The sequence below is a fragment of the Chironomus tepperi genome, unplaced genomic scaffold (assembly GCF_022539635.2).
Source record: "Chironomus tepperi strain 1889 unplaced genomic scaffold, CSIRO-AGI_Ctep_v1 contig_467, whole genome shotgun sequence".
In the NCBI taxonomy this organism is placed as follows: Eukaryota; Metazoa; Arthropoda; class Insecta; order Diptera; family Chironomidae; genus Chironomus; species Chironomus tepperi.
In genome coordinates, this window is record NW_027226589.1 from 31,552 (window position 1) to 52,703 (window position 21,152).

Here is a 21,152-nt window from a genome sequence, read left to right on the forward strand (position 1 = left end):
TTGAATAAAATTAGGTAAAAATTTAAATTAATTTACGGTTATGTGGGTTGGTGATGTTTGGGAAATGAGGTTGAAATTTATGAATATTTTTTTGATTATGATGTTATTAGTGTATATGGATATGAGGCTATTAAGAAATATTTGCTGTATTTTTATTCAAAATTAACTTTTGGATCTGTTTTGGAGACGATTTTAAATAATTAAAGAATAATTTGAAATCGAAGAATTTTGAGGTTAGAATCTTGAACAATCTCAAATATTGTTAATAATAACCTCAATGTCCTATTGTTCCTAAAAAATGACGTACGTGACAAATTCTAAAATTCCACAAAATTCAACATTCCCCAATAAACATCTCAACACTTGACCTTCAACCTCATCATCAACAAAAAGTAAAATTCAATGGAACCAGTTCCTCGAAGAGAATCTTGAACCTCTCTTCATGATCCAAGTTAATCCACATTTATTTTTAAAGTAAAAATTCACATAAATTAAATCTTCATAAATATTCATGAAACAGAATTAAAGAGAAAAATGGTCATAAAATATTTATTTTTTGTTCCTCATATCGTTCCTTCAACTTCTTTTCTTCTTAGAATTTTTTATAAGAAATGCCAATATTTTAAATCAACTTGCATTAATTAACAAAAAAAAAAGTGTGAGGAAGAAAGATAGAAAGAGTTACAAAAAAGCCATCAACATCGTCATCGTTGTCGCCTTCGAAGTGGTCATCAGGGAGAATGAGAGAAGTGAAAAAAATAAAATAAAAGAGGAATTAAAAGTATATTTTAAAGATTCTTTTACACCTTTGTGGAATTTAATTCAGGGGTGGTCGAACGAATTGTTGGAATTGAATGAATTTTTCTTAAGAATTTGAGTTTTGTTCGCCTACTTACCTATATGAAGATGGGTAGGGTAAGTGGTTTCGGAAACTACTGTAAGCAAAAGTTCATATGGCTAGTTCCTTCAATCATCATACATATTAGAGATGTCAGTTTATGCCAGAAAAGTTCAAAAATACAGCAAGAAAAGCTATGACTGGCGGCGTATTCTGAAAAAATATTCACCGTATCTTTCAAAACTGATGCCCAGTACACATTGATCAAGTACTCATAAATTAACGATACACCCAACCTCAACACCCCTGCAAAGTTTCATTTCTTGTACTCATTAGCTTCTCAAAAAAGTGGACAAAAATATTCCATCTCATAAATATTCATATCGATTTTCTTATTCTTCCTCAAATTACATTTCATGTTCTGTTTACTGATACTAATATTTAAATAAATGGAATTTTGTTAATCTGGCTGAGCGTTAAAATGTTTCATTTATTTTTTCAATTTACTTAAAGACAAAATTTGATGTTTTTAAGACATTTTAATAAGTTTCATAATGATGATCTATCCAGGAATTTTAACGATATTTTAATTCCATATTTTACATCAATAAAGTCATCTAAATTCGCAAAATATTAACTAATAATCATAGAATTATGAGAAATATTTTAGATAAAAATTCAATCGACAATCGAGTCAGTTGATTGAATAATCTGCATAGATATGTCTCAATATGCGGGAATTAAGTGAGAAAAAAATAAATAATAACTTCAATAAATTCGCAATATTGCAGAATAAATTCACCATCATGATAAGTATTTCTCGATATTTAACTGAACTAAATGTCAGAGATAATGATGGTGAGGAATTTTGACGAGTTGTTAATGATAAAAGGTGTAGGAAATTAGATTAGATGGTAAAAGGTGATATTCTAGAGCGACACAATCATCAATTTGCAATTATAAAATGAAGAGATCCATAAAGTTATAACAAATAAAAAATTTCTCTTAATGAAAAAACTCAACTTGCTGTCCATTAAGTTAAGAGAAATGTCAAGCGTAGTCATCAATTTGTTTTCATTATTAAAATTCTTGTAAATAATCAAAAATATAAAGGTTCAATTTTTTTGGATAAAATGTGAATCTAAAAGAGATAAAATGTAATAAAAAAAGAATACTTCTTAATAAATGAAAAATAAACAAACATTCATAAAAATGATATGTATTTGGGATGATCATGGATGAGCAACAGTTTGTATTGGGATGGATAGCCAACTACTACGAGGTTTAAGGTTTTAAGAGTGTACAAAAGTGTAATTTGAATTTACAAAATTTTCAAGAATTATGAATTGTTAAAAGTTCACAAATAATACCAAAAATGATCAAGTAAGTTTTACTCAATCAGTTCCGTACCCTTGCCCAAAATTCAAACTAAGAGGCGAGTCAGCGAACCACACATAGCGGATCAAGATGAAGAGCAATCGAAAGTGTTAAAAAATTCGTTTAATTTTAATTTTTATTGATAAATCCTCCGCACACACAACACAACACACGGACAAAAAAAAAGAGTCTTAAATTGTCGATATTTAAATAATTTTTTCATCTTCATTTTCATATCGTTCATCGTTCGTCGCTGTGTGTTTCAAAAAAAAAAATTTATATATTTTAAGGCTTGGTAAGACTCAACGGAGATCGCACTGCGGTGATTATGCAAATGATGCTCACTTAATCAGTCAGAAAAGTGTGAAAAACAAATTATTAAATTAATATTATGGTGTTTAATTTATGTAGATTTTTTTATGGCTCAAGCCTCCAATCCAAAAATGCCTTTTCATCTTCTTACTTTGGTTTTATTTCCATCTGTGTGTGTTTGAATGAACACATGAATTTATTGGAACTTTTAAATTTAAATGTAAATTAAAATTATTTTTTGGATAAATGAGGGACCTCTAGCATGAAAGTATCATGCTTTCATGGAACAGAAAAACCACTACACAGGAAGTTATCCTTTCTCTAACAGTCTCTTTCTAAAAGTTCCAAGACCGGGTTTTATAGAATCAGAAACAGATGTCATCTAAAAGAGGTCATGGATCAAAAATTTTAGAACAATTAAAAAACAAATTTTATTTATTTTGATTAAAAACTTGCCATTATACACAAAATAATAATCAAATTATACAAATGAAATCGTTTTTTTTTTTAACTAAATTTTAAAGTATTTTTCAGTCATCAATAGATGAATGAGACTTTAATTAGAATCACAACTTTCTTTTGCTAGTTTTATGTATTTTGCTGTCTCATCTGTCAATTTGTCTATTTTCCTATTCAATTCCTCAAACTTTTCTCTCGTTTCTATTCTAAAATCTTCAAAGTTTTCCTTTAGTTCACTTCCAAATCCACTAATCATTTGTGATGCGGAACTACAATGTTTATATATTTCCTTAGCTAATTCTACAGCTCGTATTCGATTATTTTCCACGTGTGCTGAATAACATTGATTATTTTGGAATCCTAAATATGTTAAACTGTTCAGTCCATCAAAAACATTTGCAGCAACTGATCTTATTTTGCTATTGCCTATGAAAATCAGTTCCAAATCTGGATTATTGATGAACAAATTAGGTTCAATAACTTCAAATTCATTATTAGATAAATACAGTCTTTTTAATTTTGGAAACTGAGCCAATTCCTCTTTATGGATCTCAGTCATTCCTTTTTCAAACAAGACTATCTCTAAATTGGGAAAAAATTTATTAAGATTGAGAAAAAACCGTGGAGTTGAATGAGCCCGAACATCAATTCCCTTTACATCGTTTCCAGATTTCCCTGTGGCATGAATTCCTTTAATTTCAGTTACAGTTGCATCACTTGATGATGTTCTTATTAAATTCTTAACATCGCAGGTATAATCAGCCCATGTTGTCTTGTAATCACATTCTATTACAAGACCATTTGCTGATGTGATGATTAAAATCCAAATTGCAATGAATAACCTTTATTAAATTAATTTAAATTATTTAAAATTGTTAATTTGTTAAATTTTAATTATACTACTTCATTTTGAATATATTTTTGCTTCAGCTTGCCTGTGAATCCTTTACTATACTGACAAAATAAAGTTGATTATTTGGCAAAATTTTAAATATCACTAAAAAAACCTGTTTAGAGAATGAATAACTGCTATATGACTGTAAACTTAGCAAAACGTAAATATAGACTTTGTAATTTCTCTCGTTTGACCATTGAACTTAAACATGATCTTGTCTAAAATTTATTCCGATTACGCTTCCGACTAATACTTTAAATCCATCAATTTCCAAAATCAAAGATTTACAAAATTAGCAAAAAAATTTTTTATCAATATTTAAGGAGAAAACATAATAAGTTCTAGTTATTATCACAGGTTTCCTTGGATAGTTTTATATAGCTTTGAGTCTCATCCTTCCATTTCTGTAGCTTTTCAGTCAATTCTCTTATATCTGATTTCAGGTCTTGCTTGAAATTTTCAAAATCCTGTTTTGATGCACAATGTTCACTACTAGTTGATGGAGAACAGTTTTTGTAAATATTTTTGGCTAATTCTTTCGCTTCCTCATGATTATTATGCGCATGTCCTGAGTAACATTTATTGGCATCGAGTCCCAAAAATGTCAGCTTACTTAGTCCATCAAAAACGTTCGGAGCGACTGACTTGATTTTATTACCATTAAAGAAAACAAGATGTAAATTAGGATTATTTATGAACAAATCAGGTTCAATGACTTCAATCTCATTGGTACTAGCGTAAAGTTCCCTTAAATTTGGATATTGAGCTAATTCTTCTTTATGGATCTCTGTCATTCCTTTCTCAAAAAATACCGTCTGAATATTTGGTAAAAATTTGCTTAAATTTAAAGGAAATCTTGTCAAAGTCAATCCACGTGCATCGATGACTGTCACATCATTTGCTGACTTTCCATTTTGGTATCGTCCAAATACATTTGTAACAATTTGATCGCTTGAGCTCGAGACTTGGATGTCTGTAACTTTACATGTATTTGGATTTGCTATGGCATCACAATAAATCTTCAAAGCAACTGCTTGTGAAACGCAAATAAACAAGATTTGAAGAGCTATGAAGCTAGAAAAATTCAATAAAAAAATTTAAAAATTAGATTCACTAAATAGTTGAAAGCCTTTGTTATGCTTTCTCGCTATCGGGATCGGGATGTCGCGGGATTTTCCGATCTCGAATTTAAAATTCCAGGATCGGAATTAAAAATTCCAATTTTTAGGTAATTTTAAAATTTTAAATTTCAATTTTTGGGATCCCAGGATTTTGAGAAAGCATAGCTTGTATTTGTAATTTGGCAAGGAATGCTTGCTTTCATTTCTGATCGAATACTAATTAAGTTCTCACATTTCCATTGTAATTGCTTATTGATTATACATCCACTACTTTTATTGGTACCGATTGAAATTGAGTAAAATAAAAAAAGAAAATCACAAAATCTCAGTTTAGTGGTTGAAAAAATACTAAACTGTTGGAACTTTCTGTTTCTTTATTTATAGTAAATAATACCAAGAAAAAATGAAACTTTACAATATGAAAAATATGACAAGTTCTGAAATTAATAAGTATGAAATCATCGTAGATTCGGATGATTGACATGGTTAAATCCATTGGTAACAATTCTTGGTATAAATAGAATGAATTACTTCTCCTTTGGCAAGTTGCTCTTGTTTTTGGGTTTTGAAGACGGTAGAATCCTAATTCAACCAAGTTGTAATTCCAAGAGACATATCAATGAAGTGACTGGCCGACACTCTTACTACTACACAACAGTTGTGTTTTTTTTTGCAAGAGCTGATCATACAATACAATTGAAAGTTAATCACAAAATTTATTATGACCTTTTATATTGCTGAACAAACTTGCTCATTATTCTTCAATACTTCTTGTCAGTGTTATCCAAGTTATGTGTCGCGATCCACTACTTGAAATTTTTTAGAAATGCCATGAAGCTCATGAAATGGTCGTGTCTTACCACCAATATGTGCCATGCCACAAAAAAGTTTAGAAAAGACTGCTTTAGATCTGTTAATTCGTTTAAATAATATTGCTCATTATTCATACAACAATGTTGTTTATTCATACATTGCCTTTCTGCAAGTTTTGAGCCCAGACTTAACAGTAGTCAGTAGGCTGACATTCCTGTGACTTCAAAATAGATTTGGTAAAATTGTCGGATTTTTCATTGACTGACATAGAATTGTTGTTGCTAAATGTAACATAAATAAATTGTGAAGTGCTATTTAATTTAATTTATTGAAAAATTAAAATTCTAAATAACTTAATTAATTACAAGCAATGTTGATTGGAAGACTTAGTTGGAATTTAAGTCTTTGTTTTCAAAAATATGGAAAAAATCATTTTTAACTGGTGCTTGCAGCTGTAGTTGATGCTGTTGAGGTGGATGTTGATCCTGATGATCCAGATAAGGTTGTTATTGTTGTTGTTGTTGTTGCACTGCATTTCTCATAAATATGTTGAATTGTCTTCACGACACCATCTCGTGTATTTTGAACTAATGCATTGTAACATTTGTTTCTCTCGAATCCTAAATGTGCTAATTTTGTTAAACTGTCAAAAACTTTAGGTGCAACTGTCGTAATTTTGTTATTTCCCAAGAAAATCAGTTCGAGATTTGGATTGTTGATGAATAAGTCTGATTCGATGACTGTGATTTCATTAAAGGGGAAATAAAGTTTCCTCAAATTGGGAAATTCCTGTAGTTCCTCCTTGTGGATCTCAGTCAATCCTCTCTCAATTGTTATAACATCAAGATTTTCAAAAAATTTGTTCAAGTCAAGAGGAAATCGTTTGAGGTTTTTACCACGAGCCTCAAATGCCTTAACATCAGCTGCAGTCTTTCCATTTTGGTGACGTCCATCAACTTCCGTAACTGTTGTGTCTGTTGATGATTCAAATGCAATCTTCGTTACTACACAAGTGTACTCATTCAGTTTTGTGATGTAACGACAAGTAATATTAAGGCTCACTGCCGAAGAGATCAGAGTGATGAGGACGATGAGACTTGAAATTCTAGGGCAATCAAGAAAAATGAGATCAATTGGAAAAAATTGTCGTACTAAACTTACACTTGCATGATGAATAATTATTACACAGCTGTCTCCTCAACAAATCTTATTGACAGGTTCTTTAAGTCAGACTGACTGAAAAATATCAAAGAATATCTTTTTATACATATTTTACTAAAAATATTGTAACTGTTAATTCTACAAATAATTCTGTTTTAAATGGCAAATACGATATTGCGATAATTTTCTCAGAATTATCATAGTTTCAGACAGGGTTGGAAATTAATGTCTGTCCAGAGCTTTCTGCTACATACTTGTGGGTTCTTGAAACCGATAACAAGACTTACCGATCTTGGTCTTTAAAACTGGCGAAATTTCTCTTGTAGTTCAAATTTCGATCTCGGTCTCGAAATTTAGTCAAAAAAGTGACTTTGAGAAACCCAAAAATATCAGCCTGGAGCTTGAACATAGATTTATGACTATGCCGGATTCCCCAATCCTGTCATCATTCTACAATATCATTAAAGAAATGAGGTTCTAATTATTTAAACAAACAATGTTTGTGACTAAGAAAAGCAAAACAATAATTTCGAAGTGTCAATAAACAAAATATGAAAGAACAAAAAAAAAATTATTGATTTTTGTAATTTGCGAGTTTATTCGAATATTGATTTGGATTCTTGTGATGTTTTACTGTTAATAGAAGTTCAGTTGGTATTAAAGAACAGTAAGACACTGACCAAATTGTCAGAAAATTAGTAAAAAATATTAAAAGTTTTCGGAATTAGTTATCTTCTAGTTTTAGATGTGCAAACTTGTAGTTTTGGGCTGTATTTTGTAGATCATCCATGTTTGCAGGCCTGTGCTTTTCCTGCAAGTCTATTAACCTGCAGATTTGAATTGTGGAAACATCTAAAAAATATGATGCAAAATTCAAAGAAAAATTGACCTAAAAACCATTTAAAACTTGTCGAAATCAACTCATCGTCAAAAATTAGAACAAAACAATTTAAAACATTTCAACAATGTCAAAAGATGCTTGTAAATAAATACAAAAAAATTTTAATTATAAAACCAATTCATCATTCTAAAAACCTTCAATTAATCACTAAAAATCTCATCAAAGACAAAAGAAATTCTTAAAAAAAAATATCCAAATAAAAATTTCATTGTCTCAACATCAGCATCAGCATCAAGAGCAATTACATCAGGACATAAAAAACTTCATAACTGTACATAAAAAATTCTCTCCCTGGCATTATTTTTTTTTTGTTACCCTCAGAGCATTTTTTATGTATAATTTCACCCCATAGAAAATGTTAATATATAAAAAACTGAGGGTAACGCTATTGAGCACCCAGCATCAGACGGAGGGATGCTTATGTACATAGATACACTGTAAAGTGCAACACAAGCATGAAAAATTACTTTTCTACGCTGAAATAATAAAAATATCAATAATTTATTTCGTAATTAGTATTGCCATGTTCGCATTTTTCATTCCAAAATTTCGTTTCTTTGTAGCAATTTTTCAGACATGATGACGAATTTTTTTATTTTTCATTCATTTCCACGTCCATTAATGACTTTTTTCTCTTCTCATCAATAATTTTTATCCATGTATTTGTGTTGGTGTAAAAAGAAATAAATGAGGATGATTTTTTAAAATTTTCTATTCTGAAATGATTTTGTAATTTATATTGAATGAAAAGGACTCACTTATTAGTGATGCAAGGCTGATGGGAGGGATGGGAGTTTGTAATGAATGATTCATTTGGGATGCAAAATGTGAAATATTTGAGATGATGATATGAATTTTTGAAGAGGCGATTAAACTTGATGAGAATTTACTGCATGGGGAGTATTGATGACTTAGGAACTGAAATTGATGATTTTGAAGACTTGAGCTTATGAGTTTTTATTTGACTAGTTGTAAGTCTAATTCTTGAGATGACAAATTTCCTCACGACACCATTAGTCGTCATTAAAATTCATAAAAAAGTTCGCTCTGAGCTAATTTTACACTTGCGATTTTTTGGAACGTTAAATTTTTCCTTTTGATAATTTAGGTTCAAAATAGTCCAAATGAACCTCTATAATTCCGAACTTAGAAATATCCCGATTTCATCTGGTCGCCATACAAAAAAGTGATTTCAATTTATTTTAACAAAACACATTAAGATAAATCCCAAAAAAATTCAACATAAATTTAATATTTTAAGTTCAATAATTTCAACTTTTGCCTTCCTCCTTTTCCCACTCTTTTAATCAATTTAAAAAAAAAATTCAATATTGAAAAAATTGAGAAAAAATCTCATTAATGGAAAAATGAAAATACTTTCAGCACATGCCAATCCCATCAATATTGATTAATGTATTCGGATCTGTAAGTTCGATTGTAAATTATAAATATTGAAATACATAAAAAATGATCGTAAAAATATATTTAATTTATTTTTTTTTTCTATTTAGAAATTTGGATTAATTTATTGCAATATTAAAATTTTCAACTTTAGTTGTAGTTTTGAACGATTTTGATGAATTATTTTCTTAAATTTCATCTTAATTATTTTAATGTTCCGAAAAACTCAAATACTTTTTAAAAAACTTAAAATGGAAATTCTTATAAAAATTTTGTTTCATTTTCCATAAAACTTAAAAAAAAAATTTAATGACAATAGACCTATTCCTATTCATTTCCATATCTACAAATGAAATCAAAACAACAGTGAGCCCAGCGAATCACACCAAGTCATATAAATTTAGATCACACAAACACACTAAAAAAAGTTCATTTGAAAAATGAAAATTATTTTCAAAATTTTGAAATTTCTTACATAATGTAACAACATTAAGCAAATGAAGCACCACAGGCACCAATTTATATACATCCAAAACTTATCCCTTCCTGCTTGTTCCATTTACGCATGCATCACACACAACCCTTCACGCACAAATTTTTATTACTTTTTTTTTACTCATCGACTCTCATTTACGGCTGTGTAGATGAAAAAAATTGGCACCCCCGAGATATTTTCGACAATTTCTGTAGCCCTTAAATAGTTTTTTTAAGTCTCTCATGAGGCACACATACACATGCTGGATATACGATTGTGTGTCTTTGTTCTCATCGACATTACTTTTATTTAATCAGGATAGACATTAATATTGCATGAGCATGAATATGAAAATGATGAAAATTTATTGATGATGAAGAGGATTTTTTATTAATTTTTTGAGTTAACTAAGTAAATAGTAAGCATTTATGACGGTTTTGGGAATAAAATTCAACATTTTTGCTTGATTTTATTTAACTTAATTTACATTTTTAACTATTGGCGATGAAATCATATCAGTTCACACTATTGGATATACCACATAACTTGTTATGTTGCAAATATTGACGCCTCGAATCATTCTAATGTACCTAAAAAATTTAAAATATTATGAATTCGCAACCAAGTAAATTATCATAAAGTAGTCAAAAACAACCATTCGGAATCCTCTAAGATCCAATTTTTCTACATACCCGCCTTCACCCCATGAATCTGACCAAGAATTTTTGACAATCCAATAATCCACTGATTTTCCTGTTGAGTTGTCAGTTCCATAGCCTAAAAATAAAAATGTGATTTTATCGTGTTAAGTAGCAAGTGAACAGACCCAAAGTCAAAATTTCAAAATATTTTGAATATGCCCTTACCAACTAATGCAACAGCATGATTCACATAGCCATAACAACTTAGGTCATCATAGATTCCATTTGAATATCCATAAAATGTATCCATATCAGCTTTGATACCAATAACCAATGGTCCAACTCCAGCTAAGACTCTTTTAAGGACTTCTTCATCTCCTTGAATTTTTTGATATCCTGTAACATTTCCAGCTTTATTTTGCGGATTGTATCTGCAAGTTTTTAAGATTCCTTCATACGGGTAAGAAATGCTGCTGTCAACACCTTTGTTAGTTAACACATATTGAAATGTTTGTTCTGCAAAACCTCCCTAGAATATTAACTTTTAAGTTTAATGCATAATTATTAAGCTATGAAACTCACATCGCATCCCCAATTTCCTGAAACATTATTATAAGTACAATCCAAAATATTCTGCTCCGATAAAGAAACGAGTTTTCGATACTTTTTAGCCATTTGACCCTCCAAAGCGCACATTGATGCAAATGCAAAGCAACATCCACAATCACCTTGATCTTTAACATTTGTTACAAATCCCTTTGTACGATAATCCAATTTAATTGGTGCTGGACCAAAAGTTGGTTGTAAAGCTCTTCGTGATAAAGTTGATTTACATATTTTGAGGCCATGCCATGATAATTTCTCCTGAGGAGTGTCCGCAGATCTTCTGTTCAATCCCATACGGAAATATGACTTATTATCGTCAAACTTTTTATTCTGTTCCAAAATTATATTGTAGTGCTTAACAAAGTTCGTGTACCTTTCCATGGTTGTTAAATTGGTGCTAAAACATTTGTTAAATTGTCCCTAAAATTTATTTTTTTAAACTTTTTCATATTTCATTTATTTAATTTATTTTTTGAAAATTACCATCCAGTTAGTAAAGACTTCAGTAAAGTCGTTGTTAGTAGCTGATTGAATATTTATAAAAATGACACCCAAAATCATCAAAATTAAATAAAATTTCATTTTGCTAATTTAAAAATTCAAAGTTTTTTTTTAACTGCTCCACACTGTATGACTATTGTTTTGTAAATGATATTAATAATTCTAAATTGTTATGAGGTATGTCAGCAAGTCGTGATTATATTTAACTACTTTTATCAAATTATAATAAAGTAATTAAACTTCTATAAGTAATAAAAGATCATTTAAAGGTTGTAAAAATTCTAAACTGCTCACGATCATCAAATAATTATATATATAAAAATAAATAGGAATCGTTCACTTATTACGTAACTAGAAAAAACGACTGCCTTAACTGCTCAGTCTTAGGGTTCATATCAAAGACACACGAGCCACAAACCATATCAAAAAAATTATTTCCCCGTAAAATTAAATTCATTAAATCAAAACTAACTTTATTCAGGGTGATACAGTTTCAATCCTCCCAGAAAATGCTGACACTTCATCTCATTCGCGTGGCATAATTTCTCAATTATTAGAAATTTATGCATCTTTTCCCCCCTAGTTAATATGTGAATGCATTCTTTTCATTTTAATTTTTATTTCCTTCATTGTTTGTTGTTCCGATATTTTTTTTTCATCATCATCCACAAAAAACGAAGATTAAGAGTCGGGAAAAAGGAAGAGTCATGGATGGGATAGAGATGTAAGTAGCGACTGGTGCAAGAAAATTCATTGTTATTAGTCTTAATATCATGCTGAGCCTTCTTTTTGTCAAGATGAGCTAGATTTGTAGAATTTGGAGGGACTTTTGATGTAGCAATTTAATGTGATTTTTGGTTTTTGAGGTTAGGTTGCTGGATATTGAAGATTTTGAGGTTACATTCTAGATTTAAAATTTCAGAATTTTGGGGCTTTGTTTGGAATTTCGAGGTTACATAGCAAAAATAAAAGCTATTTAATTGTATATTGAGGTTATGATCCTGAATTTTGAGGAAATGGTGCTCAACTTAAAGGATTGGTTTCTATATGTTTAGTTCGTCAGGCAACTTATGCTCACTAATCATCTAAAACGACTACATTCTACAACTTGGCACTCATTCTTCATCCTAAATCCAAAAACAAAGCGAAAATCTTCAATTTTTTTCTTTCTTCTGTCTTTTTCCTCCCTTCATCCCCTTATTAACATCACCCAAGAAAAAAAATCATCTCATTCATACATTATATCTATTCTATATTCATTTATATTCAAACATAATGAAAAAAAAAGTTGTAATGAATTCATCTTCGAGGATAATGAGATAAGGATAAAAGAAGAAAAGAAAGCAGCACAAAAGACGATGAAAAAAATAGACAATGGAATATAATAAAAGAAGGGAAAGGAGCGAGGCATGAGTTATGAAAAAAAAAATTGAAGATGCTGCAAGAAAAAATTCATAATTAAAAAATATAAATTTGATATCAGCAATTTTGTCTTCCGCTTACTCTGCATGAATTTTTTTACTGTCTTTATTGGATGTGCTGACAATGAAAGCTATGAAAAATTGAGGTTGGGTTGATGATTTTCAACTTTTAATAAGTCATTTATTTTTTATTCAAATTTATTAACAATTTAAAAATTAATGTCGTGATATCTGATGTTAAACTATATTTTGAGAGCAAAACCAAGTAAAACCACAGCTAAATCATTCCAATGGTCTTCAATATAGGCTAAAAAAAACACTTGAAAAGCCGAAAATAAATTTTAATAATTTTAAAATAACTCTTTTTTCCAACTATTTAGGTTGATATCTGGCGAAAGACTGAAAATTATACCGGAAAGTTCCTACAAATGAAAATATAATTTCAGAGGATTTTCAACTTTTTAAGTGCTTTACAAACTATAAACGTAAACCTTTTAAAGAAACTTATAATTAAACTTGATGTTTAATTGCTTTTACTACAAAAGTTGTAAGTAGTAATAATTAGGGTAGAAATATATCCATTCAAAATCCACGTCGAGTTTAAACTCTAAAAATAAGTTTAGAAAAGGAATTTTCAGTAACAAGATCTTCATGTTTTGTGGCGTGCCTCCTTCTAATAGCGTTAATGAAAAAGTGGACTCTAATTAAAAACTTTTATTTTTGAACACTTTTTTAATTACATTTAATTGAACATTTATTAATCATCAAATTATATGTTGAAATCAGCTGTACTTAAAGCTTCAATAGATGTCTTAATATTGTCACATACGAGTAGGTTGTTTGAGCAATCTGTGGAAAATCATGATGTAATTAATTTGAAATAAAAATTCAAAATCTCAACTCACAAGTGAGCAGCTCTTCCAATTGAACTCAAAAAATCCCAGAGCTGAAATGCTTCTAGGTCGATTTGAAACTTGAATCATCAAAATTAAATTTTTCTTTAGCATCGGATCCACATTGTAGAAATTGCTTTCCAAGATAACTCGCGAGATTTTTGTGCTCTGGAATAAAGAAAATGATTGAAAAATTCAAATTTGAGTCTAAAATTTCAAATTTTAAAGATAAACGAAAAGCTCAAATTCGACACTGATTTTATATGAAAACCCAAATCATTGAAAATTATAAAACAAATCAAATCTACCCGATTTCTCAGCCAATCTCCAATCATACAAAATAAAAAAATTTCCATGAAGTTTGCTAAGGCTGCAGATATCAATTGTAGTGCTGTCGTCATGTCGCTAATCTACAAATGTTTAGTTTGAGTCATAATCCATAACGTAACATCCATATTTTTCAACTTACCATAATCATAATTCCAAGCAAACAGATTCTCATCGAAATGAGCACCAGAACTGTCAAATTAAAAGGTCCATAAAGTCTGTTTGACTCATCAGCCAGCTTAATTAATTCACTATGTAAATCCACACATTCTCCAAGTTTCTGTTTCGTCTCTAAAAACGACTGATTTTCAATTCCGTCAATCACTTCTTTTACCTTGTCACCAAGTCTGTCAAATGATGCAGCCAAGTAGGTTGATGTAATAAAGACTAATTTAGGAACTATTAAGTTACCCAAACACAACAGCAACATAATTAAAGGATCATAAATAGCTATAAACAGCCAAGAATCTTGCAAAAAATTTGGAAACCAAAGATTCATGATTGAAAGATTTCCAGGATCAGAATTTGTGAAAACTGCAATGCTGACTTTGACTAAATTGGCAACAAAATTAATTGCAACAGATCCAATAATCATGATAAACATTTTGATTGCAAAGCTGTAAGCTTTTTTGACAATTTCTTCATTTTCAATTTTTTGGTCAATTTTTGCAACTTTTGAATAACTTGTTTCGATATTTTTCATCAATTTAAGAAAGGAAGTACATGTAGCTATGAGAGTCAGATATCCAGCAAAGCTTTTAGCAACAAATAGCAAACCAAATACAATCACAATGATTTCCATGATTGAGCTATGTGCGGTCAGTTTGATGAAGAAAATCCATAGCTGAATTGATCCAATTATCATTAATATTGGGTTCATGAACTTCCATAACCTCAAAATTCTTGCAAATTTTGAATTGGTTTCAAATTTTTGATCTATGTCGATGCCAAAAAGCAAAAAAATTATTTTTATGAATTCAAAAAATGTCATTTAAGGGATATATTTTGAACTTTGTGTGTTAAAAAATGCTGACTAACTGAGCCGAAAATCAGAATTGCTAGGAAATATTGAAAAGAAAATAACATTCGGTATTTTCAATTTTTTCTTCGAAAACAACATATTTAATTATTCGTGATTGAAGTATTTTAGATCAATTTTCAACTTAAATTAACTATAATTGAAACATTATCATAATTACACATATAAGTTTTGTTTTTTTGATAATTTTTGAATCAAATTTTAAATTTTTTTGAAAAATTCAATTTTATAGCTTCAATGTACGCCTCAAAATTGTCAAATATGAGTAGGTAGTCTGAGCGATCTGTGACAAAAAATTAACTTTTTAAAATGGATTAAAATCACAAAATTATCAACTTACAAATGAGCAGCTCATCCAGTTGAACTCAAAAAATCCAAGTGCTGAAATACTTTTTGGTCGATTTGATACTTGAATCATCAAAATCAAATTTCTCTTTAGAAGTGGATCAATATTGTAAAATCTGCAGTCAAAGATTATCTGAGCAATCTTTGTACTCTGGAAATATAAAAGAGGTTAGAAGGAACACATTGCACATCGTGTTCAGGCCAAAAAGCACAAATTTTTTTAACGATCAAAAATCTAATTCGAGACCGGGATGATTCTAATTAAAGGTCGGATTCAGTTTATATCAGTGTATATTCTATCTAAATCTGGCACTATTCCAGAGTCACGCCAGTCTGGTATCGGATATTGGATCAATTAATTTGTGAAAATCGGTAGAATTACTTGATTTTCCAGAAGATCGCCAACTTTACAGAATATGTATATCATCAAAAAACTTGCCAATCCAACAGTCAATAGCTGAATTGTTGTAGCTATATCGCTTATCTAAATGAAAAATTAAAAAACTTGGATTAGTAAATTTGGAATAAGAGAAGATTATAGAAAAAATTATCAATTTACCATAATCATGATCCCCATCATGCAGATTTTCATGGAAATCAAAATCAAAAAAGTCAAATTAAAAGGTCCATAAAGTCTGTTTGACTCATCAGCCAACTTTATTAATTCACTATGCAAATCCACACATTCTGCAAGTTGCTGTTTCGTCTCTAAAAATGACTGATTTTCAGTTTTATCAATCACTTCTTTTACTTTGTCACAAAGTTTATCAAATGAAGCTGCTAAGTAGGCTGATGTGATGAAATTTAATTCAGGAACAAACAAGTGGCTCATACCAAACAACAACATCATTAGTGGATCATAAATAGCAACCAAAAGCCAATACTTTCTCACAATTTCAGGAAACCATAAAAGCATAATTGAAAGATTTCCTGGATCGGAATTTGTTGTCAATGCAGTAATGATTTTAGTCATACCTAATGCTAGATTGAGAACAACTGAACCGTTGATAATTCTGTATAAATTTAATCCAGAACTATAAACATTTTTGACAATTTCATCGTTTTCAATTTGCTGCTTATTTTTTGTAATTTGCGAATAGATTTTGTCAACATTTTGAATTAATTTAATTGATGACATATCAGTGGAAATGATTGTGAAATATCCAGCAAGGCTGTTGACGACAAAAATTAATCCAAAGACTACAGTGGACAATTCTGATATCGAACCATTGTTCAGTAGTAAAAAGAAATTGACCCAAAGTTGAATAGATCCCAAAATCATGAGAATTGGGTACAGGAACTGCCACAGTCTAAAAACTCTTAACACTTGTGGAAAATTTGAAAATTTTAGGTCCACGTCGAGTCCAAAAAATAAAAAGTTTAATTTTATAAATTTGTAGAAATTCATTTCGAATTGAAGCTTCACAAAAAAGACCTTTTGTCATCCAAATTATTTGATATACTAAAATTTTGATGGAATCAATTTTATCAAAAAGGAAAAGCTTAAATTGATTTGAAAACTTTTTATTTTAAATAAACTATTTTAAATGCTGATTAATATTTAATTTTGTAACAAATTCTTTGAAATGCGTTTTTTCAGCGTCAGAATTTTAAATTAGTGCCCTAACAACAGTTTAGTCTCAAAGCTTTAATATTCGTCTTGTTAAAGTTAGGTAAGAATAGGTTGTTTGAGCAATCTGTGGAATATCGTGATGTGATTATTTTGTAACAAGAATTCAAAATTCCAACTCACAAATGAACAGCTCATCCAGTTGAACTCAAAAAATCCCATCGCTGAGATTCGTTTTGGTCGATTTGAGACCTGAATCATCAAAATCAAATATTTCTTCAGCATCGCATCAATTTTGTAGAAATTACTGTCTGCTAAGCTCTGTGCAATTTTTGTGCTCTGCAAAATACCAAACAAAAATGACAAAATTTTTCAAAAATTACATAAACGTACCTGCTTCTCAAGAACATCACCAATTGCACAAAACAAAGAAATATCCATAAAATTTGCTAATAGTGTTATTGCTAGTGGTATTGCTGTCATCGAGTCAGTAAGCTGAAATTTAGTTAATATTTATAAAAGTTGTATCGGATTGTCGTCATTGTAAAAAACTCTATTGCTCAATATTACTATTCGAACAATTTCTAGCTATGTCCTTGTCTGTCATTAGTTTAATAGACACTCACCATAATCCGAATACCAACTAGGCAAATTCTCATCGAAACCAACACCAATACTGTCAAATTAAAAGGTCCATAAAGTCTGTTGGACTCATCTGCAAGCTTGATTAAATCACTATGTAAATCTACACATTCGATAAGTTTCCTTTTCGTCTCTAAAACTGACTGATTTTCAGTTTCATCAATTACATCTTTAACTTTATCTCCTAGTTTATCAAATGAAGCCGCTAAGTAGGATGAAGTGATGAAGACTAATTGAGATGCAGCTAAGTTACTTAAGCTATAAATGATCAGAAAAATTGGTTCATAAATTGCAATAAACAGTGAATAATCTTCGAGGAATTCAGGAAACCACATCGACATTAGTGAAATCTTTCCAGGATTAGAATTTGTCAAAGCAGCAATCAAAATTTTCACCAAACTCATCACAAAATTAAAGATAATCAAGCTTGTTACTGCAACGTAGGTTCTAAATCCAAGATTGAAGGCATTTTTGACAATTTGTTCGTCTTCAATTTTTTCAGAATTTTTTGTTATTTTTGTAAATATTTTTTCAATTTTGTGTATCAAGTCGATTGACGATTTTTTAACCAAAATTATTGTAGAGTATCCAAATATGCTTCTAGCTAGAAATAACAAATCGTACAAAGCACCAACAATCAGAAGGATTGAGCTATCCCTCGAAAGTGATAAAAATGACACCCAAAGTTGAATTGCACCAATGGTCATCATTGCTGGATTTAAGAACATCCAAAACTTTAAAAGAAATAAAGCTTGAGACGTTTTTGGATCCTTTTTGGCAACATCGAAGCCAAAAAATAGAAAATTAAATTTTATGAAGCTGTAAAATGTCTTCATGATATATTAGTTGAACTTGATTGGCTAAAGAATGGCGTGGAACTGAAAAGTATCTAAATTGTTTTTCGATTTTGAAATTGATATTTAATAATATAAATATTTAAAAAGATCATTTAATTCTCTAAACTTTATTTTTATGGACTTAAAAATTTAATCAAAATTGCTTCAAGTTTTTGTAATTTTTAAAGTTTTATGAATATTTTCTATGACGCGTAATACAATAACGTAATACAAATAATTGACTTTTTGACTCTCTCCATCTGTAACAATTTCCCACACCACCCTCATCCCGCTTAGATCATTACGTATTAAATGAACGAGTTTTATATTTTGAACTAATTATTTTTCAAGGTATGTTGTTCGTAAACATTTAAGATGTGTCTAGATATCGTATAATAAGAGTAAGTTGTATTAAAAATCTGTAATAAAATAAAATCTTAGTTAGAAAATATAATAAAATTTAAAAAAATAACATCAACTTACAATTGAGAAGCTCTTCCGGTTGAATTCAAAAAAACCTAAAGCTGAAATGCTTTTTGGTCGATTTGAGGCCTGAATCATCAATACCAAATTTTTCTTCAATAGTGGATCAACATTGTAAAAATTGCTCTCATGGATGGCTCTTGCAATCTTTGTACTCTGAAAGAAATTTTTTTAATTGTCATTTTCGTCAATCCTAACAGAATCAGATTAACCTAACCGACTTGGGATATTCAAGTTAGTATGGATTCTTACCCCATTTGTAAGTTCTTCGCCAATCAAACAAAACAATGAAATTTCCGAAAAGTTTGCTAAAATTGCCATTATAAGTGGCACCTTGTCCATTCCACTATTAATCTATTAATAATACCATTAATATTTAATGTTTCAATATGTCCTTCAATCAGCTCAACTCTTACCAGAATTCTTACAATAAGCATACAAATCCTGATTGATATCAGCACCAGCATTGTCAAATTAAAAGGACCATAAAGTCTATTTGACTTATCGGTCAATTTTATTAATTCACTATGTAAATTCACACATTCTCCAAGTTTCTGCTTCGTTTCTAAAAATGATCGATTTTTAGTTCCGTTTATCAGTTCTTTTACTTTGTCACCTAGTTCATCAAATGATGCTGCTAAGTATGCTGATACGATAAAAACTAGTTCCGATGCAGCTAGATTGCTCAAGCTTATAATCGCCAGATTTAATGGCTCATAAAGAGCCATAAACAACTGAGAATCTCTGACTTGAACTGGGTACCATACAGTCATAAGTGTGACCTTGCCTGGATTCGAATTTTTTAAGTTTGCTACAAGAATCTTCGCCAAACTAATTAAAAAATTAACTAATATTAAGCCTGCAATAGCTGCAAATGTACTAAAACCGTATTTGAAAGCTCTTTTGACAATCTTTTCATCCTCAATGTCCTTTGCATTTCCAGTGATATTTGCATGAATTTTGGTAATACTCATAATTAATTTAAAAGAACAGTGTCGAGTTAAAACAATTGTAAGATATCCAGGCAAGCTTTTTACAATGAAAAGTAGATCAAATACTGCTCCAATTATCTCATTAATTGAACTGCTTTTAGTAAGACTCAATAAATATAGCACTACTTGGATTGTCCCAATTATCATGATCACTGGATTAAGGAACATCCAAATCCTTAAAACTATCGAAATTATAATTTTTGATGATAAATTTCCATCAATGTCAACACCAAACAGCAAGAAAATGAACTTAATAAAACTCAAGAAAGTTTTCATTGCTAATAAATTAAAATATTACTTATTTGATCGAAAGGTAATTCAATACTGATTAAACTATTTTTGACTAACATTTCAAAACAATTTTTTATTTAAAATTAGTTCATTTGACGTTGTCCAGTTAATATTTTATACTTCAATTTTAAGTTTATATCCAACTATTTAACATGAGTGAGAGAAAGTTCATTAATTACTCTCATTCTAACTTTTCGAAATTAGCTTCTGCGTGGAACATAGAAGGTATTTGTCGAAGTTTATACCATTTGATTGCTTAATTAATGTATTGTATTAGAGCTCTCAACAACGTTGAATGAAATATTGGGTCAGCAGGAGGATCCACTCAAAAATCAGTTTAATTCCCCTCTTAAACTCCTCTGCATTTTAAGTACTTGAAGGAGACAAATTGTTTTGTAAATCTAAATACATTTATGGTAAATTAAGCTTATCTATATATCTGACTGATTTAAAGTTTCAACAAACGTCTTAATATTGTCAGGTATGAGTAAGTTGTCTGAGAAATCTGTAATAATATGTATCTTGGTATACCAAAATGTAATAATCTCAAAAATATCAACTCACAAATGAGCAGCTTTTCAAGTTAAACTCAAAAAATCCCAAAGCTGAAATTTTTTGCGATCGTTGAGAAACTTGAATCATCAAAACCAAATTTCTCTTTAGCAGTGGATCAATTTTGTAGAAATTGCTGTTCTGGATAATCCTAGCGATCTTAGAGCTCTGCATGAAAAATAATTAAAACAGAAATCTTGATATGAAATCAAAAATTACCTTATCTTCAAGAATTTGTCCAATCATGCATAACAAAACAA

At 29.7% G+C, this 21,152-nt stretch overlaps 2 protein-coding genes and 1 long non-coding RNA gene across 3 annotated transcripts; all 3 read right to left on the minus strand.

Annotated features, from left to right (window-relative positions):
• Positions 1 to 2,987: 2,987 nt before the first annotated feature.
• On the minus strand, positions 2,988 to 5,337 carry LOC139099357 (uncharacterized). The gene is made up of 3 exons (XM_070651788.1): positions 5,235 to 5,337; positions 3,890 to 4,955; positions 2,988 to 3,828 (listed from the first exon to the last, which is right to left on the minus strand). Exons 1-2 carry the CDS (start codon positions 5,240 to 5,242, stop codon positions 4,223 to 4,225), a joined length of 741 nt encoding a protein of 246 aa, XP_070507889.1. The 5' UTR covers positions 5,243 to 5,337; the 3' UTR covers positions 2,988 to 3,828; positions 3,890 to 4,222.
• Positions 5,338 to 6,116: 779 nt separating this feature from the next.
• LOC139099400 (uncharacterized) lies at positions 6,117 to 7,042 on the minus strand. Its single transcript, XR_011545302.1, has 2 exons — positions 6,977 to 7,042; positions 6,117 to 6,920 (listed from the first exon to the last, which is right to left on the minus strand). It is a non-coding gene; the product is annotated as an uncharacterized lncRNA (long non-coding RNA).
• A 3,231-nt stretch (positions 7,043 to 10,273) lies between these two features.
• Positions 10,274 to 11,381, minus strand: LOC139099295 (procathepsin L-like). The gene is made up of 4 exons (XM_070651718.1): positions 10,977 to 11,381; positions 10,620 to 10,923; positions 10,446 to 10,530; positions 10,274 to 10,343 (listed from the first exon to the last, which is right to left on the minus strand). Exons 1-4 carry the CDS (start codon positions 11,379 to 11,381, stop codon positions 10,274 to 10,276), a joined length of 864 nt encoding a protein of 287 aa, XP_070507819.1.
• Positions 11,382 to 21,152: the final 9,771 nt, after the last annotated feature.

Excerpts from the sequence above, each read along its gene's own strand:
- LOC139099295 (XM_070651718.1), bottom strand. The coding sequence starts at position 11,381 with ATGGAAAGGTACACGAACTTTGTTAAGCACTACAATATAATTTTGGAA. Across the intron at positions 10,924-10,976 it reads CAGGAAATTGGGGATGCGAT|GGAGGTTTTGCAGAACAAAC; the intron begins GTGAGTTTCATA and ends TTAATATTCTAG. Across the intron at positions 10,531-10,619 it reads TCATGCTGTTGCATTAGTTG|GCTATGGAACTGACAACTCA; the intron begins GTAAGGGCATAT and ends TTTTATTTTTAG.